Source organism: Syngnathus floridae, chromosome 6 (genome assembly GCF_059516105.1).
Source record: "Syngnathus floridae isolate MCC-2025c chromosome 6, RoL_Sflo_1.0, whole genome shotgun sequence".
Classification (NCBI taxonomy): domain Eukaryota; kingdom Metazoa; phylum Chordata; class Actinopteri; order Syngnathiformes; family Syngnathidae; genus Syngnathus; species Syngnathus floridae.
This window is the reverse complement of record NC_142418.1, coordinates 629,836-656,259: the sequence shown is the minus strand read 5'-3', so window position 1 is coordinate 656,259 and position 26,424 is coordinate 629,836. Positions and strand designations below refer to the sequence as shown.

The following is a 26,424-nucleotide window of genomic DNA, read 5'->3' as shown; positions in this document are numbered from 1 at the left end:
AAATTGCTTCGGAACTCAATAGCTTCGCTTCTCAACACTCATGGAACGGATTCCGGGGTTCAACTGTATATTGAAACTTCATGTTACATAATAGACATAGAAGCAACAAGAAATCTTGAGGTTGTGGATGTAAATTAACTATTCATCACTTCAAAAATAGAACAACTTACAAAACATAATGGTTTAATACAAGGCTGTTTGGCATGCAACTCCAGTATAATGGAAGAGAACATCAGCATTGCGGAGTAATTTCATTTTACTTCATTTGTATTTGATCAATTGAATTTGAAGATAATTTTGCACAATCCTACACTTTTCTGAGACATCCACTGGAGTAAAATTGCAAATTACATGAGTATTTTATTCCTCCTTGAACCTACGCCTTGATTGGACCTAATTACTACACCAGGAAATCTGATGTATGAACACCACAATTAAAAAGAAATACTCAACTGCTTTGCTGCTTGGAAGCCTCACTCTGACATTCCTCTCCTGCATTGTGTGTGATCTGGTTCTTGCAAGGATTTTTCTCGGGGATCAAAGGTGGTTGAACCACAATTGTGGCAAGCTGATTGTGTCGTATGTTTTAACAGAAGTGATACATTAAGTTGATGATTAACTAATAATTCCAAAACTGCTAGCCGGAGAACTCATGGGAGGTGGATCTGCAACATTTGGAGAGCCTGGTTGATGATAAGACATCCCTTCTAATTGTCACCAACCCGTCCAATCCATGTGGCTCTGTTTTCACCAAAGAACACCTACAGAAGATCCTCACAGGTCAGGAGCAATACTGTTGCAACTCTTGCACATAAATCCCCTCTATAGATTTATTTATTGGTTGTTGTTTTTCACAGTGGCTTCCAGAAACTGTTTACCCATCCTGGCAGATGAAATCTATGGCAACATGGTGAGTCCACTGTAGTGGTTTTAAAATGTTGTATCAAATTGACATGTGCATTTGGCTAGCCTTTATGGAGAAATGGCAAGACACATTTTTCAATACAAGTGACAGCAGAGATTGTTTGTTTTGTGGTATTTGTCCTAGAGGATAGTAGACAATACCACAGCATTATATACTATATGATACATTGAATGTCCCCGTGACATTCTATCTGTCTAATCCAGCCATCTATCTTACCGACCGACCGACCGGCCGGGATGGGAAAGTTTAAAAAAAAAAAAAAAAGGTCTGAGGACAGATCGAAATGCTTTTTTTTTTGTCCTCCTGGCCTCTATATTCACGGGTATACACAGGCCTGTCAAATGTTATTTGTGTTATTTTGGTCTGATATTTACATTTATTTGATGAGCTGAAACATTTAAATAAGAAAACGATGCAAAAAATAATAATTTGAGAAGAGGGCAAATACTTTTTCACAGTACTGTAGATCTGACTGTCAGTGGAAATTCACAGAACAAGGATCTTATAATCAATTAAATTATGTATTATTAATTCGCTGATGGTGTAGGGGTACACTCGCCTGACTTACAATGTGCAGGCAACAGATAGATTCCCTTGTGGTGGTGTGCATGTAGGTATGATTGTTTGTTTGTCTCTATATGTGCCCTGCAACTGGCTCGTGACCAATTCAGAGTGCAGTCTGCCTTTTGCCCAATGTCAGCTGGGATGGGCTCCAGCACCACCCGCGAACCTGAACAGGATAAGCAGTGTTGAATATGGATGAATATTTTAGTTTAATTTTCTCATGCAACGCTGAACTAACTATAGTAAAAAGAGCTAACCTCGCCCTTGTTAAACTCAATTTACATGTTGGTAATTATAAAAAAAATCTGTTGTAAGAATATGTGATTAAACAAAAGACACCTGTATTATTTTCCTCTCAGCAGTTGGTAATATTATTTGACTAATAATATTTGACAGGTATGTATTAGCGTATTTAAAGTCAGTGTTCCGTGTTAAAAATGTATTAATTTTCTCATGCAACGCTGAACTAACTATAGTAAAATGAGCTAACCCCACCCTTGTTAAACTGAAATTTACATGTTGGTAATCATAAAAAATTCTGTTGGAAGAATATGTGATTAAACAAAAGACACCTGTAATATTTTCTTCCCAGCCATTTCTCCTAATGGTAATTTTATTTGACTAATAATATTTGACAGGTAAATATTAACGTATTTAAAGTCAGTGTTCCATGTTAATAATGTAAACACGATAATCTTGAATTAATATCTATTTCCAACTGAACAATTTTTACTCAATAGAATTTATTTAAACATACGAGTCTGCTTTGTTAAAGCCTTACATAGATAGTACGCAAATTGTAAAAAAAATCCATCCATTAATTAAAAGGAGCTATGAGGAACCATCTTTTCACGAAATGCACTTTAATTTCCTATCCAGTGCACAAATCTATTGCTTCACTTTGTTCTCAGCCTTGCATGTTTGTGTTGAGCAGGAGTTTGGGGGAGTGGAAAGGTTGGGGTTGTTTAGTACATTCACAAAAGCTCCCCACACTGCCAAGATACGTATGATCATTCCCCATTTTGCAGCAGAAGAATGACTGTGCATGTTGGGCTGCATATGTTTGCAATCAAAACAGATGCATAGGAATGAAGAAATTGTTGAGGAAATTGGGAGTGGGGATGACCATGAGGCTTTTTTTTCATCACTGATGGGAGACTGTCAGTGAACAGGACAAGGTCAGAAATGTACGTATGTGCTCTCACTCTGAGTACAAAACATAAAATAAATCAGCTTTCTACGAAATAGTTGGCTGATTTGAGTGACACTTTATTTCAAAAGTGTGTTTGTTTGTGGCCAATGGGACATTGGGCGCTTCCCTGTGCCCGCGTCAAGAATATTGTTTGGCCTTAATGTGAACCAATATCTTGTATGTGAAACTCATAGGTCTCATTGGCTTTTGTTCCACACTTTTTTATTCTCCTCAACAATAATGGTAACAAACCAAATAGAAAATTGTCTGCTTTTAGGGTGACCACCTGTCCCGGTTTACGTTGCCATTGCGTGTACAGATGTTTTACCCTTTGTTCCGCCTCATGCAAATTGGCCATCAGTCCTGCTTTGTTATTTGACCTTGCCTAAATTAAAACAGGAATACGTTCATAGGTGTTGGCTACTACTGTTAACTTATGTTAAGAGGCAAAGAAAAGACGGGATAGTTGATTGGCTAACTCATACATTAAACTGGTGCACGCTTCTTCATTCTTACCAACAGTCTCAAACGGGAGACTGCATTGGTCATTCATATCAGCAGCCAACTTGCCAGGAAATGTTGGTCGGCTGCGACCATATGGGTTGCTGCATTGTCCTGAAAACTGTTTCTTCTGCTTGATAGGAGTTATATTTTCTTTACTTTTCTGTTCTCCACTGACAGTAATTGTTATGAAAAAAAGATTTTGCTTGTTTTCTAATAAATGTCTTCCAGGCATTACAGCCTATCACTCAGAGCAAAGGCAATTGATCTAAGACTGCAAGGGCTTCCCCTAAAATCCATCCATCCATCCATCCATCCATCCATCCATCCATCCATCCATCCATCCATCCATCCATCCATCCATCCATCCATCCATCCATCCATCCATCCATCCATCCATCCATCCATCCATCCATCCATCCATCCATCCATCCATCCATCCATCCATCCATCCATCCATCCATCCATCCATCCATCTTCTTCCGCTTATCCGGGGTCGGGTCGCGGGGGCAGCAGCTTTAGGAGGGACTCCCAGACTTCCCTCTCCCCAGGCACTTCATCCAGCTCATCCCGGGGATCCCAAGGCGTTCCCAGGCCAGCTGAGAGACATAGTCTCTCCAGTGCGTCCTGGGTTGTCCACAGGGTCTCCTACCGGTGGGATATGCCCGAACACCTCCCCAGGGAGGTGCCAGGAGGTATCCTGATGAGATACCCGAGCCACCTCATCTAGCTCCTCTCAACGTGGAAGAGCTGTGGCTCTACTCCGAGTCTCTTCCGGATGACCGAGCTTCTCACCTTATCTCTAAGAGAGAGCCAGGACACCCTGCGGAGGAAACTCATTTCGGCCGCTTGTATCCGAGATCTCGTTCTTTCGGTCACGACCCATAGCTCGTGACCATCGATGAGGGTAGGAGCGTAGATCGACCGGTAAATCGAGAGCTTTGCCTTTTGGCTCAGCTCTCTCTTCTGTCACGTTCCTGCGTCACCTGACTCTCAGCCAAGCCCAAATCAAGGAATTGCCAGCACCTGCTACAGCTCGTTAGGTCCACTACTTAACCTCTGTGCATTCTGCCAGTGGTTGTCAGTTCGTCTCCTTACCCTGCCCGTGACACCACAGCCTTTTTGTCCCCTGAACAATCTTTGTTGCCAACTGCTTCCGTAAACTGACCGACCACACCTGATTGCCGCCTGCCCTGACTACTTGCTCGTCCTTTGAGCACGCTCCTGATCGCCGCCTGTCTCAACAACCTGCCTGCCTCCGACTACGACTACACGCTGTGCTCTGCTGCTCAGCCACGCCAGACCGCAAGTCCAGCGTTCCACTTCCCCTTTCCTCCTTTTCAATAAAGGATCGTGCGCACTTGGTCGTCCTGTCTCTGTTCCGTGACACTCTTCACCACCACGGACCGGTACAGAGTCTACGTTACTGCCGACGCTGCACCGATCCGCCTGTCGATCTCGCGCTCCATCCTGCCCTCACTCGTGAGTAAGATCCCAAGACACTTGAACTCCTCCACTTGGGGCAGGATCTCATTCCTGATCCGGAGAGGGCATTCCATCCTTTTCCGACCGAGGACCATGGACTCGAATTTGGAGGTGCTGACCCTCATCCCAACCGCTTCACACTCGGTTGCGAACCGCTCCAGTGAGAGCTAGAGATCACGGCTTGAAGAAGCCAGCCCTAACCCCAACCCTGCAAAAAGCAGAGACGCAATGCTGAGGTTCCCAAACCGGACATCCTCAACGGCTCGGCTGCACCTAGAAATTCTGTCCATAAAAGTTATGAACCAAATAGGTGACAAAGGGAAGCCTTGGCGGAGTCCAACCCTCACTGGGAACGAATCCGACTTACTGCCGGAAATGCGGACCAAACCACTCTTATCAGTTGGTTCGGCACCCCGTACTCCCGAAGCACCCTCCACAGAACCTCCCGAGGGCCCACAGTCGAACGCCTTCTCCAAGTCCACAAAACACATGTGGACTGGTTGAGCGAACTCCCATGCCCCCTCGAGGATCCTGCCGAGGGTGTAGAGCTGGTCCACTGTTCCACGGCCAAGACGAAAGCTACACTGCTCCTCCTGAATCCGAGGTTCGTCCTCCCGATGGACCTTTCTCTCCAGCACGCCTGAATAGACCTTACCTGGGAGGCTGAGGAATGTGATTCCTCTGTAGTTGGAACACACCCTCCGATCCCCCTTCTTAAAGAGGGGAACCACCACCCCAGTCTGCCAATCAAGAGGCACCGTCCCCGATGTCCACGGAATGTTGCAGAGGCGTGTCAGCCAGGACAGCCCCAAAACGGGCGAAGGCCCGGCCACCAGGCGCTCGCCTTCGAGCCCCACCTCCGGGCCTGTCTTCAGAGGGGGGCCCCGGTGACCTGCGTCCGGGTGAGGGAAAACTAGGTCCATATATTTTAGTCATCATAAGAGGTCTTCTGAGCCGTGCTTTGTATGACCCCTCACCTAGGACCCTTTTGCCATGGTTGACCCTGCCAGGGGCATGAATCCCCAGACAACATGGCTCCTAGGATCATAGGGGCACGCAAACCCCTCCACCACGATAAGGTGATGACTTACGGAGGAGTTTCCCCAAAATGTCAAAAAATAAGTTATCAAATATATACTGTTGTGTGTACATGTCATTGACTAAATATGCACTACATCGCGCTGAACTTTTGTTCAGAATCAGCTTATCACTGGTAACAACAACTCATTCCGGCAGCTTCACAGTGCTTTAAACAGTTCAGACGTTGAGCGTTCACCGAGTTCAATAGGGAAGCAAAAATTGCAGCAAAGCGAAACGTCATTGGATAAATGCTGGGCTTTCTCCTGCCCATCGGACAGCCATTTTTTGATTTTCATTCTGTTCAGAGTTGACTTGACTTACTTAATCTCTTCGTGACATTTTCTTTGTTAAAAGTCCTGTATTAAAACCAGGACTTGCAGGGCAGCAGAGGAAATCTATGTGATTTCTTGCAGTTTCTGAAAGACATGGAGTTGGACAGTGCAATGCCTCAAGTGCACAAGTGCACAAACAGATTGTCATTAGTGGCAACGATTGGAGCTACATCTGCAGGTGAAGAGAGGAGCTTCTCCTGTTTAAAGCGACTCAAGTCTTACACCTGCAACACCATGGGCCAAGGCCTTTTAAGCAGCCTAGCTCTGCTGGCCATTGAGAGGACAGTAGTCAAGTCTAGGGGTGGGAATCTTGAGGCACCTCACAATTCGATTACGATTACGATTCAGAGGCTACAATTCAATTATAAAACGATTATTTATGCATTTTTAATTTATGTATATGACGCACTTCTTCCACATTTGTTTTTGCCTCACTGAATGTGGCTTTCATGCATTGCTCTTGTTTGAAGCACGTGTGCTTTCAGCTCCCATTCACCGGTTATAAAATGCGCTGTTAGAGTAACAAATGACTCGGTGGCTACAGACGTCCACGCGTCACATGTAACGGCGACTCGGTCTACATTCAAAAGCGATGATGTTATTTCTGCTTTAGTCTGCTTGTAGAGTGCCGGGACGGCCGTGTTGGTGAAATAGCGTCAGGATGGTATGACGTACCTCAGCTCCGTTGCCTCCGTCATTCTCCGAAATCCCCGATTCTCTTCAACCGAATACAGTTGCAAACCCATTGCAATGAATTCCGCGATGCCTTTCGTAATTCGCTTGGCCTTTTGCAATGTGTTTGGCAGCTTACTCAGAGCGTCCTCAATTGTTCTCTGGCTGCTAGTAGCAACAGCAGCAGCCGGCTTTCTCACTTCCTCTGTAGGGTGGAATCGTGTTGTGTGACTTCTCATATTCATTGTGTTGCCAAAGTATTTTATTTTAGCGCGACAAATCTTGCATACAACGTAGCTTTTGTCCAATTCATTTCCTTCGTCAACATTGTAGAATCCAAAATGATTCCACACGTCTGCTTTTAAATTTATAGGAGCAGGTCGGATGTCTCGGCAAAGTGGATTGAATATCTCAGGCTCAGCCATGTTTGGGGTTTTTTTTCTGGAGGAGTGTAATGCGGATGTGCTGGGTTTGCTACTGTGCTCTCGGTCCGTTCCGCATAGCATCTCGGAGAATGCGCTTACAGTATTTTAATTCCGCCTTACTTGGCATATTTAAATAATCTGAATTTGCGAATCGTTCTCGATTCTTCCACGGCCGAATCGTGATTAATCTAAGAATCGGAAATTTCCCCCACCTCTAGTCAAGAACCTGGAAAAGATGCTTTGGTGGTATGGCAGGGTTACAGAAGAAAACGTAGAATTTACATACAAATAAACCGACACATTTTATGATGTAAGCCCTAATGATGTAAGCCCTTGAAAGAACAGCATCCACCACTGACTTACAGTATGTTGAAGCTGTTGAATAGGATATGCTAATACAGTGGAGCCTCGGTTTTCGACCACAATCCGTTCCAGTAGGCTGTTTGAGAAGTGAATCGTTTGAATTCCGAGTCATTTTTTCCCATTACAAATAATGGACAAAAATTTAATCCGTTCCAAGCAAAAAAAAAAAAAAAAGAAGCCTTTTTTAAGCAGTTTTTCATTTGCGCATTTTTGTCCGATCGGGCAACTGCAGCGCACCGCCGGACACGCAACCGTAGCGCGTCGCCGACCGCGCAACTGCAATGCGCTGGTCGCATTATTGTGACAGAGCTGTCGCTGAAATTTAGAAAATATTTGTAAAGTCCTTATGTACTTTCCAAAATGTAAGTGGACCTCAGTGCGCAGGGAGCTTAATTTTTTCCGATCGCGCAACTACAGCGCACCACCGAACGCGCAACCGTAGCGCGTCGCTGACCGCGCAACTACACCGCGCTGGTCGCATTATAGTTCGCATTATATTTCTCATGTATTGCTTGCATTCCTCTGGACCACACCAACAAAGCCGAGAGGGGGATCTTGACGACTGGGCAACCCAAGGTCTCCATACACTGTGCCCAGGCCTGTGCCTTGGATAGGTCACTCATTGTCGCTGTCTTAGTGACAGAAACAATTCGGGAGACAGCAGTTACGAGTTCTAAGCCTGAGCCAATTGGCGTCAGCTCAGGCGCTACGGGTTGTCTCCAACGGTGGGAGGGATCATCGCATCCCACTGGTCAGCTACCGCCCGCCTAAACTGGGCAGCCCCTAGCCAATTAGGTGCTGACCCGCCACAGTCCGTCTGCTTCAATGGGTGCTTGGAGCTTGGATAAAATCCGAACGGCGGACTGTAATCCATGCACCAGGCAATAATAAAAATAAATCAAAGCCGCCAGCGCTTAGACTGGCAACATGGAATGTTAGAACTTTATGTCCAGGGATCACCAATGACCCGAAACAGATAAACGATGCTAGAAAGACAGCTGTCATCAACCGCGAGCTGACACGTCTGAACATCGACGTTGCTGCAGTGCAAGAAACCAGGCTATTATCCAACGGCAGCATCAGAGAGAAAGACTACACACTCTTCTGGCAAGGAAAGGCCCCAGGGGAACATCGTATGCATGGTGTAGGTTTCGCAGTGAGGAACTCCCTCCTGCCTGCTTGCACGCCACCAACAGTGGGCACCACCCGCATCCTCATCATGCGCATTGAAACCACGTCTGGCCTTGTAAACATTGTGAGCGCCTACGCCCCAACACTCACCTCATCAGAAGAGGAAAAAGACCAATTCTACGACGAGCTTGAGACTTTCATCAGGGAAATACCTGCATCTGAGCACCTGGTCCTGCTGGGAGACTTCAATGCTTGTGTTGGCTCGGACAATTCCTCTTGGCCCTGCTGTATTGGCCAGTTTGGAGTTGGCATGGTGAACGAAAATGGGCAAAGATTGTTGGAACTATGCTCCTTTCATGATCTCTGCATCACAAATACGTTCTTCTTTACAAAGCCCAGCCACAGAGTGTCATGGCGGCACCCTGGATCTCGTCACTGGCATCAACTGGATCTCATTATCACTCAAAGTTAAAGTCAGCTTTATTGTCAATTTCTCCACATGCCAAAGACACACAAAAAACCCGAAATTTCGTTCCCCCCTGTCCCACGGTGACAAGACATGGCCCACAACAGACAAACAATCGACGATCCTTCCTCAACTGCGTCAACATCACTCGCAGCTATCACAGCGCAGACTGTGATACAGACCATGCTTTGGTCGCCAGTCAAGTGTGCCTCCAACCTAAACGAGCTCATAGATCAAAGCCAAAGGGCCAGCCTCGCATAAACACAACCAAGACCCAGGACCCTCAGTTAATTAAAAGCTTTGCTGTTAACATCGAAGAAGCCCTTAACAAATGCTCAACTGGCAGTGCAGAAGAAAAATGGAATCACATGCGAAGTGCAGTATACACAACTGCTCTCGACTCCTTTGGAATAAGAACGAAGATGAACCCAGATTGGTTTGAAGCGGGAATCATGAATCTTGAACCGGCCATCTCACGTAATCGATCAGCCCTCCCCAACTACAAAGCCAATCCCAGTGACAAAACACTTGCAGCTCTGAGGAAAGCCAGAGCTGACACCCAGAAGTTTGCCAGGCAGTTCGCAAATAAATACTGGCAGAGTATATGCCAGAATATCCAAACTTCCGCTGATTGTGGCAATATCCGGGCAATGTATGATGGGATGAAAATAGCATTCGGCCCCACTGTCACCAAAACTGCCCCTCTGAAGTCAAGCACTGGTTCAATCATTACAGATCGAACCAAACAAATGGAGAGATGGGCTGAGCATTACCAAGAGCTTTTAACGAGGGAAACTGAAGTCACAGTAAATGCTGTGGAAGGCATAACACCACTACCTGTCATGGAAGAGCTTGATGAACCGCCCACTATTCAGGAGCTGTATAAGGCTGTCGATTCCCTATCTAGCGGTAAAGTCCCAGGAAATGACGGCATCCCCCCAGAGGTCATCAAAGCAGCCAAACAAACCAGTCTCCTCGTGCATCTCCACAAGCTACTCTTACAGTGCTGGGATGAAGGAAACGTGCCTCAAGACATGCGAGATGCCAAGATCATCACACTATACAAGAACAAAGGCGATAGAAGTGATTGCAACAACTATCGCGGAATATCCCTACTCTCTGTCGTGGGAAAGACATTTGCCCGAGTTATACTAAACAGACTCTATCCACTGGCTGAACGGATTTATCCAGAATCCCAGTGTGGCTTTAGAACAGGGAGATCCACCATCGACATGATCTTCTCATTAAGGCAACTGCAAGAGAAGTGTCGTGAGCAACAGCGACCACTGTACATCGCCTTCATAGACCTAACGAAAGCCGTTGATTTGGTCAGTAGAACGGGTCTGTTCACACTCCTGCACAGAATTGGCTGTCCTCCTAAATTGCTGAGACTGATTGTCTCTTTTCACAAGGATATGAAAGGTACTGTACAGTGCAATGGATTAAAATCTGAACCCTTCCCAATTACAAGTGGGGTAAAGCAAGGCTGCGTCCTTGCCCCAACTCTCTTTGGCATCTTTTTTTCACTATTGCAACGATATGCCTTCGAGACATCCGAAGAAGGGGTGTACCTGCACACCCGAAGTGATGGCAGCCTATTTAACCTTACCCGCCTTCGAGCAAAAACACGTGTGCGCAAAGTTCTCATTCGTGAAATGCTGTTCGCGGATGATGCGGCACTGACATCACATACCGAAGCCGGCCTCCAAGACCTTATAAATGCCTTTGCCCATGCTTGTAGAGAGTTCGGTCTGACAATTCGCATAAAGAAGACGAACATCTTAGCTCAAGGTGTCAGCTCTACCCCTCACATCTCAATTGACGACTGTTGCCTCGATGTGATCGAAGATTTCACCTACCTTGGCTCCAACATCTCTAACAGTCTCAGCCTCGTCAAAGAGATCGATGTCAGAATCGGCAAGGCCTCATCGGTGCTAGCCCGCCTAGCAAAGAGGGTGTGGGAAAATAGCTCGCTCACCATCAAAACCAAGATCTCAGTGTATCAGGCCTGCGTTCTAAATACACTTCTATATGGGAGCGAGAGCTGGACGCTGTATAGTCATCAGGCACGCAAGTTGAACAGTTTTCACTAGCGCTGTCTAAGGAGAATCCTCAACATCTCATGGCAGGATCACGTTTCCAACAAAGAGGTCTTGACCAGAGCAGGAATTTCCAGCATGTTTGCCATCCTTACAAACAGACGTCTGCGGTGGATTGGCCATGTATCCCGTATGCAAGATGGTCGACTTCCCAAAGACATTTTGTATGGTGAGCTCGCCTCTGGCTCTAGACCACTCGGAAGACCACTTCTCCGCTTCAAAGATGTTTGTAAACGGAGCTTGAAGGAGGGCAACATCGCACCAGTACAATTTGAGACACTGGCCGCAGATCGCTCAGGGTGGAAAGCCGTTACCAAATCAGTCATCAAGAAAACGGAAGAGAACAGAGAGAAGAAAATGGAAGAGAAAAGGGCTCAAAGACACAGAAGAGATGCTCAGCTACCCTGAAACTCTACTGCCTTTAGCTGTGACATCTGCAACAGGGCATGCGGCTCCAGAATTGGACTCTTCAGTCACAGAAGGAACTGCAGGTCCAGCAACCAATGACCACCAAGGCACATAATCCATAGTCTCTCGAGACTGACGGAAGCCAACAACAATATTTCTAAAATATTTTTAATGTCCTGACATACTTTCCAAAATGTAAGTGGACCTAGTGCGCAAGGAGCTTAATTTGGTCTGATCGCGCAACCGCAGCGCGCCGGGCGCTCACTGTCGCATTGTTTTAAGAGCGTCTTTGTGTTTAGGATGCTTTACTGCTCCCACTTGCTTCCTTTGGAAGCATGATTAGAGTTGATGCAATCCTCAGAGTAACGAGAATGTAATAACGAACGGAGTCTGTTGGCATGCGGGTCCTCTCGGCTCATCTCGCAAGGTTCGACAACCGAATTTCGTCCGACATCCGAAACAAAAAAATCTCGAATTATTTGTTCGAATACCGATTTGTTCGAGAACCGGGACGTTCGAAAACCGAGGCTCCACTGTATTTTACACTTTTCATTTTGATAAGATTCACTTACAGCAGGGGTGCTCAATACGTCGATCGCAATTTAATGACGTTAAAAAAAAAAAAAAAAGCTCTATGCTAGAATCCAGCCCATCGCTTGATTGACATACAGGTAGGCCTGTCGGGAGGCAATCACAGTGAACCGCACATGCACAATAGACAGTGACTACAACCCTTCACCGCAGCATGTTTAACAGCCGCGCACACACCAACCACCAAAGTTTATAAGCTAATCAACGCACGCACTTACTTTTTTCTTTTAAACAAAAGAAAGTTTATGACCATCAAAAACGAGTGGGGTTGCTGGACCAAGTAAGAAGCCAAAAACGTATCACTTTCATACGGAATAGGAGTTGGACTTTTTTCTCACAATGTCATTTTCTAAGTGCGTTACAAAAATACACGCACTATATTATTTATTTATTTATTTATTTATTTTTTTATTTTTTTATTTATTGTAGTGGGTAGTTCTTTGTGACTTGGTCATTTTAAAAATAGCTCGTAAGCTGAAAAAGTTTGAGCACCCCTGAGTTACAGTATATTTTAGTTTTATAATGCCTGGTCCTTTGAACCTTTGACATATTTGATTGCCCCTATAATAAAAATAAAAAATCTGTCTTTTGTCTCAAATGGGCCTATCCCTTAAGCTTCCAAAAGTTGTTTGTCCCACATAACCATGCTACTTGTCCCACCAGTCTAGTTCTTTCATTAGAAAAAAAAAGTATGATTCTACCTTATACTGATGATGATGATGATGATGATGATAATGATGATGATGGTGAGATGATGATGATGATGATGATGATGATGATGATGATGATGATGATGATGATAGAACTTTATTCATCCCACAGCGGGGAAATTTACTTGTCACAGCAGCGCAAACGAGTGCAAGAAAACAAGTGCCAACATTTCAAAAAGGATAAATAACAGACAAAAAACTTTTATTTACATATATGATAAAGTATGAAAACAGCAAAACTTTTACATGTACCAATAAACTTGGCCAATAAAGCTGATTCTGATTCTATTTACAAATTTGGGGCTATTTACAAAGATGTTTGTGCGTGTGTGCTCACATGCATGTGCACGTTTGCTGTTTACAAGTTATACATATTTTGTGTGTCGCTGTATCCCACATCTGAGCATTAATCACCACGCCAATTTATCTGAACTGTGGCACAAACAATTGCCACTCACTACGTGTATGGCTGGGTTTTGAAATAGACGCCCGTGTCTGTTACATATTTACAGCCACCTCCTGTAAATTCGCTCCATTGTCTTGCTCTTCATCATTTTGCTTACGACGAGCAGTAGCTTGCTCGATTTTAAGCTGCTTGAAAGCCGATCGCTTTCGTTTCGCCATGTTCTCTTACTCTCTGACTTCTTCCTCCATAACTTCACAACTACTCGCCGTTGTTCTTTCATTTGGACTGGCAGATTACCGCTTTATGAGCCAGAAAGGGCAACTCTGCCATTATGTGGTCACAGTTATCCACTACAGCGCTCTAGCACAGGTGTCAAACTCCAGTCCTCGAGGGCCGCATTCCTACATGTTTTCCAAGTTTCCCTTGTTAAACACACCTGATTCAATTACCAGGCTCCTGCAGAACATGATCATTTGAATCAGGTGTGTTTAATGAGGGAAACTTGGAAAACAGGAATGCGGCCCCCGAGGACTGGATTTTGACACCCCTATAAAGTCTATAGGCTTGATATTAAGTGGAAAGGTGGCAAAGAGTCTCATCAGCCCATTCATAAAATAAAAAGAAGTTGACGAGAATATTCATCTACAGGATATTACGTCATTACTTTTGATGACGAGTATCCTCGCCGCTGGAAAGTAAAGAGTTAAGAGCTCATTATCCATTTAAAACGGCCTAATAACGGCAAGACAAATAATTTAAAGAACAGTGTGTAGTGCAGTGGTTCGGTGAGTCGGCTTCAGGGGTTCGGCAGAGCTGATAAGCTATTACCCCCCCCCCCCCCACCCCCCGTCCCCAGCGGATGGCCGAACACACCTGAATGTCGTGTAAATTCGCGATCATGCATATCTGAACTGGTCTTGCAAAGGCGACAGCAGAAGTCACACTGATTTGCTGGTATGTCATTACCCCCCAGCATACGGGGAGTCCCGGCCGCAATCGGTGGCATTCGGGGAGTCCGCATGCAATCGGCTGCATTCGGGGAGTCTGCACCGCAATCGGTGGAATACGGGTAGTCCCAGCCGCAATCGACGGCATATGTGGAGTCCCAGCCGCAATCGGCGGCATACGGGGAGTCCCAGCCGCAATCGGCGGTATACGGGGAGTGACTATAATATATACGTAGAGCTGTGGCATAATTGGAGTCGCAACTGACGACGAGGCTGACGTCAGCTGCGCATGGAGTTCCAGAGACAACAGCTGTTTTTTTTTTTTTTTTTTTTTTTTTTTTGACACAGAGGACGAAGATTATGGTGCGTTTAATGATTTGGAGTGACACGGATAGTTTGATAAAATTGTTGTTTATATTATAGTTTGATATATATAGTTTATATATAGTTATATGGGCCTGTGGAATAAGTTGAATTGCAACTGACGTCAGCGGTGCACCGCTCACACTTCTGGGGTTAGAAGCGCCGGTGTTTACACAAAGCACGAAGATTCTAATGGATTTAATGATTATAGAGTGACAGGGATGGTTCGATAAAATTGTTGTTTATGTTATTGTTATGTCATATATAGTAGTTTATATCTAGTTATATGGGCCTGTGGAATAATTTGAACTGCAACTGACGGCGAGTCCGACGTCAGCGGCGCGCCGCACACGCGGCGTTGTTTACACAAAGGATGAAGAATTCGATGGATTTAATGATTTGGAGTGACACAGATGGTTTGATAAATAAAGATGGTTTATGTTATAGTTATTTGAATCACTGTTAATGTTACGTCAGGCCCGTTCTCAGCTCCTCGTTTGTGTTTATGTCACGTTAGCATACCGTATTGTTTAGCCTGTTGTTGCTGGTTCATGTCTGTTCTTGGTGTTGGATGTTGTCAAATAAATTTCCCCCAAAATGCGACCTAAACTCCGGTGCGACTTTTTCCCCTTTATGGTGCATTTTATGGCTGATGCGACTTTTAGTCTGAAAAATACGGTAATAAGGATTTTACTTATACTTGGCATGGCACAGTGATAGCGTGGTCTTCTACCAACCCAGAAGTTGTGGATTTGATCCTCAGCCATTGTGACCACGTTGAAGTGTCTTTGAGCAAGACACTGAACCGCCAGTTGCTAATTTTTTCATCCTTCAGCAATAGATGTACTCTTATATTTTCCCAATTCTTTATCATTAATTCTTGCTGTGCTAATAGTAATTATCAGGAGATCTGCATGGAGGAATGGGCCAAAATACCAGCAACAGTGTGTGAAAACCTAGTGAAGACTTACAGAAAACGTTTGACCTCTGTCATTGCCAACAATGGCATATAGCAAAGTACTAATATGAACTTTTGTTATTGACCAAATACTTATTTTCCACCATAATTTGCAAATAAATTCCTTAAAAATCAGACAATGTGATTTTCCGGATTTTTTAAATTTTATTTTGTCTCTCGTAGTTGAAGTGTACGTATGATGTAAATTACAGGCATCTCTCATCTTGTGAGCGGTAGAACTTGCACAATTGGTGGCTGATAAATACTTTTTTGCCCCATTGTAAGTGCCATTGTTGGCCCCGCTTCATTGTCCCTTTAAGTGACAGCCCAGTCACCATTTTTATGTTTCTACAGTTCTTGAATGTTCTGTGAGGTCATTAAAATTCATTACCAACATAATTACTAAGCTTTGTGGAGTCGAAAGATTCAAAGAACATTTTGGTTTTCTGTATTTATACAAAAAAAAAAAAAATCCACGACCAAATGCAACACTGAACTTAATTTTGTTTGTTTTTCCTCAGGTATTCCCAGGTTGTGACTGCCCCTCCCTGGCATCTCTCAGCAGTGATGTACCAATCATTTCTTGTGGTGGCCTTGCTAAGCGCTGGCTCGTGCCCGGTTGGAGGTTGGGATGGATCCTCATCCACGACAGAAAGAACATCTTTGGACCTGAGGTAATGATGGCGAAATGAAGCCTTGTGAACCACCGAGGCTTTCCAGCCAATTGGTTTGCACATGGTTTGAAGTGTCAAGGTGCTTTATTAACTCCATGATGCCATCAAGTGGTCATCAAAACAAAGCAGTAAAATATACAGAATTAAATAAGATTATAGGCTGAACAAGACGACCAAAAGTAGCAATATTTCAGTTTTAGCAGTCGGTGTATAGTTTACGTTCGCTTAAAGTAAATAATAGTAAGTCATAAGCAGACTGTTTATGAGTATAAATGGAAATGAGTTCAAAATGTCCAAATCCCTGAAGGTTTTCAAACCAGGACACAATGATTTAAAGAGCCTTATTACCTTTATTATACAGGTGATATGACATGCAGCAACTAAACATAAAGATACAATGACCACACACTCGAGTACTTCTACACTCCGAGTAATCTTTTCTCAGGCACAGAGCAACTCTAACTCACCGACTAACCTGAAGCTCACAACAAAGCTGTCAACATCTAGTACAAAACGGCACGGAGTCTCTCCAATGATACCTTGGAGTAACGTTGAACAAACCAATGACATCATCTGCACAATCAGAGGCCTTGTTTGTCAATGGTTACATGATTGTCCCGAATTGGGGCTTAATTTGTCACGCCCACTCTTGCCCAAGACAAGCTCCGAAGCATCAGCACATTTCATAACATCAGAAATCTGAGGTTAGTTAGTTCGTCACTACCTGCCAGTGGTGAGTAGTTTTCTTTCAGGGGTAGGCAACTCGGGTCCTAGAGACAGTGTTGACACAGATACCTTGAAAAAGTAATTTTGTTACAATATCGATTTCTTGATTTTAAAGTAACATAGTTACATCACTGATTACTTGTTTTGAAAAATTGCTAAATTGGATTATGATTTATAAATTGGATTATGACTTACTTTATTAGTTACTTTCTGCAAACAAAACAATTTGAGTAATGAGTAGCAGAGGTTTAACTGCTTGGCATGTCTGCCTGTCACACCTCCTCCAGTGCACTTTGATGTCAGCTGCTGGGTCATCAGCTGGAACCATCTTTCAGTGATGTTTTTTCCCCTAATCAGGACACCTCGCCGTTAGGGGGTTAGGGTTTTTGTTGGGATGTCTCCCCACAGCACTACTGACCTCATTCTGGTGTTGAGCCACAACTGCTCTCCTTCCTCCGCAGCCATATCCAGAAACTCGCCTTCTCGGCCTCTTCCGCCAACTCCTTGATTGCCCTCTTCAGGCTTGCTTCGGTCATTCCTGCAGCACGGAGGGGTCGGACTCTGGAACTCTGGAAGCGTGTCATACACTGCCTTCAGGAGGAAACTGAGCTGTGACTGTGAGGTTCGCCAGATGTCGGCCCCACGTTATGACTCTATGGATGGTATCCTCCCAATGAATCCAAGCTCTCTGTTTCCCCTGGGACACCACCTTGATTAGGTATTGTCCTGCACCACTTATGAGACCTATTCCACTACCATGGTCTTCCTCTGCTCACTTGTGGCATTTGACCACAACTGGGTTGGTTGCCCCCAGCCTTGCCCGACTGACTTGGACTCTTCCAAGGATCTTCTAATGCTGCAGCTTGGCGACTGCTTGGTCCACCTCCTCCTGGGCTCTCCACTTCCTCCCGGTATGGACAGTCACTACTGCTCTCTGGACTTCCATAGCTTGAAGATGAGGCGAGTCTTCTCCTGTCTGTATCCTGTGCTGATGGGGTTCACAGGCAGTTGCAGAATGCTTTTGCCCCGAAACAGCGAGGCAAGCCCAACCACTTTCTGATGTAACTGTTCGAAATTCCGTCAAGCATACTGGTCATGGACAATGGGATTTCTCCCACTTTTAGTGGCCACGTCACTCGGTGGAAGAGAGTGACCTGGTAGCACCACCCCTTCAGCTTCCCAGGAAGTTGGCTACTGTTAATTTTGGCAAGGCCCTCTCGTAGCTATTTCTGGACCATCCTCCCCATCGGCCTGTCTGAGAGCTCTGGTGTATACTCCCTACCGAGACTTTGGATGGGCTGTTCTGTTAGGAGCCGGATCCTCTCTCCTCCTGCCGTGATTACAGTCCTGTCGACCCTCACCCCTTTCCTGATTGAAAGGCAAATGCAACAATTATACTATATATATACTATATATATACAAAAAAATGATGTGTTTTTACCAGTACTTTCTTGGATGTGTTTTTAGGGAATGTTTTAACAGTAATTTTTAAGGATAATATTTTTAGTTGAAAATAAAACATAGAATGGGCAGCTCGGTGAAGCACTCGTTAGCACGTCCACCTCACAGTTCGGAGGGTGTGGGTTTGATTCCACCTCCAGCCCTCCCTGTGTGGAGTTTGCATGTTCTCCCCGTGCTTGGGTGGTTTTTCCCCGGGCGCTCTGGTTTCTTCACACATCCCAAAAACATGTGTGGTAGGCTGATTGAGCACTCCAAATTGCCCCTAGGTGTGAGTGCGAGTGTGGATGGTTGTCTCTGTGTGCGCTGCGATTGGCTGGCAACTGGTTCGGGATGTCCCCCGCCTACTGCCCGATGGGCCAAAATACCAGCAACAGTGCGTGAAAACCTTGTGAAGACTTACAGAAAACGTTTGACCTCTGTCATTGCCAACAAAGGGTATATAGCAAAATATTAATATGAACTTTTATTATTTACCAAATACTTATTTTCCACTCTAATTTGCAAATTAATTCCTTAAAAATCAGACAATGCTATTTTATGGATTTTATTTTCATTTTGTCTCTCATAGTTGAAGTGTACCTATGACGGCATCTCTCATGTTGTAAGTGGGAGAACTTGCACAATTGGTGGCTGAGTAAATACTTTTTGGCCCCACTGTATGACAATTCACATGCAGAATTGAATATTTACAAATGATACACAAAAATAAAAAACAAAGTCTGATAATCACAATTATATTTGTGGATAGGAAAAACATGTAAAAATCACAAATGTGTTGATCTAAAACACATGTAAAAATTGTAGATATATTTGTGTGAATATTTTTGCCACAAATTTCTCCTCATAGTAATAGTGGGAGAAAAGGTGGAAAAGGGAAAACCAGGGATTTGATGCCCACCCAAAAGAAAAGTGATTGATTACTGGGAGCTAAGTTGTTATGGTTCTAAGCCACAAACCGTCGCTGTCAGGCAGCTACGTGAAGACCATCCCTGGCCACTGATATTTATATATAAATACTATATAATATACTGTATATTTTACTCCATTATGAAGAGAAAGACAGGTGCTCATCAGGAGACTTATAATGCTAATAATGAATGATGTGAAATTGTATTGCCCATGTATGTAGACTGAAGCAAAACATTCACATTGTATACACTGTGTAACATCTGCAGATTCGACATGGCCTCGGAAAGCTTACCCAACGTATTCTTGGACCCTGCACCATTGTCCAGGGTGCACTGGAGGGAATTCTCAACAACACACGTCTGGGTTTCTATGATGATACCATTCATTTCATTAAGGTAAACAGAAGGCAAATTTGCAGCATAGTGACAGTTTAAGACAGTGCCTCCAGTGTTAACACCTTGAATGTACAATTTGGAATTCAACAAAAATTGTTGAGACAAAATACCTCAGAAGAATGTAAACGTCAATGTGGTTTAGTCACGCAAGACTTTAGCATATCTATGGCTATAGGTTAACTGCGCTGATGGTGTTTATTATTAAAGGTGCACTATGTGATGTTGAGGCTGCTAGCAAGATTCAAATGTAGACTCACTGCATCCCCACAACCTTCGTGATGATGAAAGATTCAGACGAATGAATGAATATATTCCAAATGGATCTCTTAGGAATTCACATTTCTACGTAAAATGCTACCGTACAGGACTTGCAGGATTTTGCAACACCTCTTCACTGGTTTTGACCGTTTGCATAGATGGATGTGTCAGAAGCCAAGACAGACCAATCCGCCCCCCATGAAAGTGTGTCAAGTGAAAGAATATGCCCCACTGTGCACACGCAATGTTAGCTAAGGCAGCCGCCTTGGTAGGTAGCGTGGCATTTTTATGTTGTAAAGTTGCTAAACAGCAATTATTACTGGTTAGATGTGTTACAGTCAATGTGTACAATTAATTACAAATAGAAGATGTTAGACAGCCAACCCTATCTAGCTGAATGAATGAATAAATAAATAAATAAATAAATAAATAAATAAATAAATAAATAAATAAATAAAAACACTATTATATATACTCCTAATTTGTCTTGAGACCTGTCCAATTTCTTCTTTTTAACTTTTGTTGTTAAGCAAAGTAATCCAGCCAAATAATTTTGCACACAGCACAAAGAGCTGTGTACTAAAGTAGGGGACAAACTGTTTGCACTTGAGCATGCGTTGGAAAAGATACCTGAACCTGCCTTTGCAAAAACACAACTGTTTCCGACAAGTAAAGACTATCAGTGGGCATCTTTGCAACATTTTGCAAACCCAAATGAAAAATCTGAATTCGCTACGTTAGCAAGCATTCACTGCTCAGGGAGATAGTGTCTTAATTAATAAAGACAGTGTTGTAAACAATACATGTAGAGTTGTAGTGACAGGTTTAACTCTGGAATAGCTCATTCAAATTGTAGTTAATCAATTTGAAAGGAAAATAGTTAAGGAATTGCCAAGTGGCTCAAAAATAACTACATTTTTGAAGTCCCACCGTGACTGGTATAACATTGCACTTCATCCCAATGATGTCATGAACAGTGTTTATCTTTTCCTTCCACAGTCCAATGCTGAGATTTGTTTTAATGAGCTGTCCACTGTACTTGGCTTGAACCCCATCATGCCCTCAGGAGCCATGTATTTGATGGTCAGTATTGCTATGAAAAAAGAAAATGCACTGATTTTTACTCATAGGAAAGTTTATTACTGTGTATTGCATCAGAATTCTGTTTTCTATAAAAAAAAAAATAATTAAAAAAAAACTATGTTATGTCAGAGTTATGGTATGTTTACAGTAGTTACTGTGCAAAATTCTGTGGCCACATCACCCTGAGCTTTGTTTATATTGTGATTTTTTTTCTTAAAGCAATCAATATCTTGTAAAATTTTATCTAATAGAACACAAGGGCTTCACACAGAATGAGTTAATAAATGTCCTCAAAACAAATGGGCACGCAAAGAGACAAGTTACATTTTACCAACCAGTACCGTATTTATTCTAATTATCGCCCAGGGCGATAATTAGAGAAGGTTTATGTCCATGGTTTATGGTGGGCGATTAATAGAGAACCCTTTTTGTCCGATCGCCAAGGGGCACTGAAATGGGCGATAATATGTATATTTTCCCTATGTAGTATGCAATGCCTGTATCTCACTGGTGTTCTTAGCACTAGAACAGCGGCTGTTTTGATCTACCTCTAACAGCGGGTGCGTCAATTGACGCTCCATCGATGCGACACGTTACCGTCGCACAACACATGTTGCACACGTCATGTTATCACGATCGTCTTGTTCGAGCACACGCCCCGATAACGTAATTGTGTGAGGATAGTGTAGTGGAGTGACGAGTGTAATTGTATCATAGTTTATGGAGAAAAACAATTTAAAAGGGACATTCGACGTGTTGTCAAACCAGTCATATTTAAACTTGTGCAATGACGTCGGCATGCGGTCGCGGAGGAAAACGTAAGTTTTGGGGGTGTTAGGCTACGGATTTTAGTTATTGATCTGACTCCAAATTGCGATCAACACTTAATACATGAGTTGCTATGTCCCAATCCACACACTGGCGCACCTAACAATTTTGCGAGTTAGTTCTGTCAAAGAGAAGACCAGTAGATCAATCAGACAAAATTTACCAATTGTTTATTCCTGAAAAAGCGCACTAATACAGGCCGGGTCCCTCACACTAAAACTCGTGCGTTTTTGTGACCACCAAAAGACGACACATTCTTCCGGTTTGCCCAGTTTTGAAGAAACACAATATGAATAGTAAAGCATGCAAAAAGTTGTGTGATGATTGGTCGATGGCCATATCCTCCCCGTCTAGGTGTTATTGCTGAGGTCAGGCAGTTGGGTTTTCCCCGAGAAGCCCGACCACCTGGACGTGATGTTCTCGTTTCTCACCGACCTTGAGGTGTTCTCGTCCGGTACTCCCCTGTCTGGGCCTATTCCACAACACTTCGAAGAAAACAAGTTCATGCAGTTTGCCTGCACATTCTTCGCCACCCACCAATCCACACGAGCACTCCAATACTAGATATTATATTAATATGATGATAACTTTAACACAACCTTAAAAAATATGTTTGCAAACTGCCGAAAGCACACTTCCCTTTCGGGGGAATTTTTAGCAGCATGGGCGATCATTAGAGGTATCAATGTTTTTTATTTATGTCATCGCTAACACACACTGGGCGATTATTAGAATATGGGCGATAATTAGAATAAATACGGTATATCTGAATTGGAACCAACCACCAGAATTGTATTAGCATCCCATGTGTATTAATGTGGAAGTAGCCCAGATGGACAAACACACCCATGAAGACAAACCCACAAACTTTTATTAATCGTAATGCTGGTGTTCAGACTTGTTTAATGTCGAACTTAGACTTAAGGGCCTTCTGGTAATCATTACGACACTGCTAACAACACTGTTTAAAAAATAATAATGGTGGCCCAAAATTTTGCACTGTATTATACAGTACAGTATCAGTAAAAACTGTGAAACATACACTATCATTATGATCACTTGAGCATTCTTCTGAGATTTGATACAAGAAGAATTTACCTTTACAAAGAAAATAATGCTCACTTTTAGTAGCTATGTCAGGTAAACATTAGAGATTTTCTAACAATATATTTATCATTTTGGTTGTATTTTAGGTTTGTTTATGGGGAAGAACTACATGGACTAATAGGCCTGTTTCTAAAATTCTGAATTTCTCATGTATGTAGCTACGTAAATGAGGTGACAAAATATTTAAATACAGATTTAACTATGACACTACCCAGTTTTGTAGCTGAATACATTCAATGAACAAAAGTTCATGAACTCGTTCATATTTTGGACAAATTAACTGAACGTTGCGCATTTTTGCTTTGTGAACGTTTTTGTGCACCCCAGAATGAGCCTGGAGCGATTTTGAAGAGCAGCTATTTTTTGTTCAAGTTTGCTCTTCTTAGACATCAAAATAAAACACTGTTAAACACACCTTAAACAAGGCTTAATTAGTCGTGGAAAACCAATTTGGCAACCCCGGCAACACACAGTTGCTTGGCGCGTGCGTACTTAAAATGCAACGTGTGCTTGGAGATGCGTAGATGACAGAATGACACTTCAGTCGATGTAAACTCATATGCCACACAACGTGCAGCCCCACTCGTTCTTGTCAAACAGCAACAATAGGGTACCTTCTGAGAGCATTCAGGAATTTTATGAAAAATTGTCGTGCTCTCAATGTCGTTGAAACACTTAATGAGATTGTTTTTTCTTGTATTAGTCATTTATTTGGGCTTTGCACCCTTTGCATTTTTATGTTTCAAATTATAAACATTTTCTGGTTCTTTGAAATGAGTTAACACATGTCCACAAAACAAATGGGCACGCAAAGAGACAAGTTACATTTTACCAACCAGTATATCTGAATTGGAACCACCCAACCACCAGAATTGTATGAGCATCCCATGTGTATTAATGTGGAAGTAGCCCAGATGGACAAACACACCCATAAAGACAAACCCACAAACTTTTATTAATGGTAATGTCACGGATCGGATGGAGCAGCTTGGACCAGGGTTTATTGGAGGAACTCAAAAGACAGACTTGGCAAACTGACATGACTTAACAAAACAATAACTCGACTGACTGACCGGAACGTGAGACAAGAAAACAACAGGACATGGAGACATCAAGACATAACGACAACAACAACACAATGATCCGACGGGGAGTGAGGGGCAGACAGGACTTAAATACAAAACACGAGGCAGGTGACCGTGATTACATTGATTGAGGTGAAACAGGAGGGGAGGGGCGACGCGAACAGAAACTATGGCAACCTAGACATAGCAAAACTGGGGACGAGACGTGACAGTACCCCCTCCCCCAACAAGAGACGGCTCCCTACGTTGCAAAAAACTGAAACCCCCACGCGGCGAACGGGGGGGCGGGCGTGTAGCGCACCAGTCCAAATGGCCATGGCAAAGTCCTAACCGCGCTCAGCGGCAACTCTGGGGACATGAACCGCGCTCAGCGGCAACTCTGGGGACATGAACCGCAATCAGTGGCAACTGTGGGGACATGAACCGCAATCAGTGGCAACTCTGGGGACATGAACCGCAATCAGCGGCGACTCTGGGGACACAAACCACAAGCGGCGGATACTCTGGGGACACGAACCGCATTCGTCGGCAACTCTGGGGACACAAACCGCAATCGGCGGCAACTTTGGGGACACAAACCGCAAATGGCGGCAACTCTGGAACACGAACCGCAATCGGCGACAACTCTGGGGACATGAACCGCAATCGGCGGCAACTCGGGGGACATGAACCGCAATCGGCGGCAACTCGGGGAACATGATCCGCAATCGGCGGCAACTTGGGGGACATGAACCGCAATCGGCAGCAACTCGGGAGACATAAACCACAATCGGCGGCAACTCGGGGGACAGAACCGCAATTGGCGGACGCACGGGAAGCAGAGCCGTACTCTGCGGCAAACGGGGAGTCTGAACCACAATCAGCGCCAATCGGAAAGTCAAAGCCGCAATCACCGGCATTTGGAAGTCTGGACCACGATCAGCGGCATTCGGAAGGCGGAGCTATGGCAGCAGCAAGAGCCACGCACCGCAGCAGTGGGAGAGGGGCCAGGGACAATCGCGGGTCCGGCGCAGCTGGCTTGAATTCTGGCAACGCCCGCGGGTACTGCGACGCTGGGGTGGAGCCCGATGGCGGCCGCGGAGCCCATGGCGCTGGAACAAGCTCGGACGACGGACGTGGATCGAGCGTCGCGGACGGGAGCTGGTGGTGGAGGGGGGTGCAAGCGCTGATCGCTATAGTGGTCTGATCATTTTGTCACGGATCAGATGGAGCAGGGCGACCGAATGCAGCCTGGACCAGGGTTTATTGGAGGAACTCAAAAGACAGACTCGGCAAACTGACATGACTTAACAAAACAATAACTAGACTGACTGACCGGAACGTGAGACAAGAAAACAACAGGACATGGAGACATCAAGACATAACGACAATAACAACACAATGATCCGACGGGGAGTGAGGGGCAGACAGGACTTAAATACAAAACATGAAACACGAGGCAGGTGACCGTAATTACATTGATTGAGGTGACACAGGAGGGGAGGGGTGACGCGAACAGAAACTACGGCAACCTAGACACATAGCAAAACTGGGGACGAGACGTGACACGTAATGCTGCTTTCTGGTTCTTTGGGCAAACAAGTTAAGAAATAATTCTTTAACAAAAATTTTAAACTAATTAAAGCAAATATAATTCTACGGCGACCTTGAGTGCCTTAAAAGGCGCCTTATAAATAAAATGTATTATTATTATTATTACTTTAAATTTGTTACACATTTAATGTTTCATTTGTTTCCAACTTCAGTCATGCACCTTCAGCGGATTGTTTATGTTGGCATATTCTGGACCACACTCATGAATGAATTTTAGCAATTTTCGAATGTATTTGAGATTGTAAGGTGATAGCAGCACATGGATGTTAGTGTGAATGGAATAGGTGAAAACAATGAAAAAATTCTGATATGCCAGAGGGTGAAAGCTCACAGCAACTTTTTAAATTTTGATTGTGGTGAAGAAAAATACTACAAACCTTTCATATTTGGAACGATGAACTTATAGTTCAAATAATTTCAATTAAGAACTATGATCTGAACAAGTTCATTTTAAAATTTGTGAACTGAACTTCTAGGTCGAGATAGAAAATGACCTTTCCTGACACTGCAGTCATTACCTGTATACCATTTCACAACACTGCAGAACTACAACCATAAAAAAAAAAAATAGTATAAAAATTAGAGCATTGATATCTCAGTAAAGGTGTTTTTTTATACAGCTCTTGTATCGATCTTGTTATTTTTAAAAGTGTTTATTATGTTTTGTTTGTGTGCATAATGCATCCA

General features: G+C 43.8%; 2 protein-coding genes across 4 annotated transcripts in view; both read left to right on the top strand.

Annotated features, from left to right (window-relative positions):
- LOC148395908 (uncharacterized) overlaps positions 1 to 26,424 on the top strand; it is a 52,101-nt gene that overhangs the window by 17,877 nt on the left and 7,800 nt on the right. The gene's annotated exons all lie outside the window — the stretch shown is intronic.
- tat (tyrosine aminotransferase) overlaps positions 1 to 26,424 on the top strand; it is a 42,593-nt gene that overhangs the window by 14,156 nt on the left and 2,013 nt on the right. For both annotated transcript variants that reach the window (XM_088379675.1, XM_088379674.1), the window contains 5 exons: positions 642 to 780; positions 858 to 910; positions 16,140 to 16,292; positions 19,655 to 19,783; positions 21,041 to 21,124. In XM_088379675.1, coding sequence (XP_088235801.1) covers positions 642 to 780; positions 858 to 910; positions 16,140 to 16,292; positions 19,655 to 19,783; positions 21,041 to 21,124 — 558 coding nt within the window. The remainder of the gene's footprint in view (positions 1 to 641; positions 781 to 857; positions 911 to 16,139; positions 16,293 to 19,654; positions 19,784 to 21,040; positions 21,125 to 26,424) is intronic.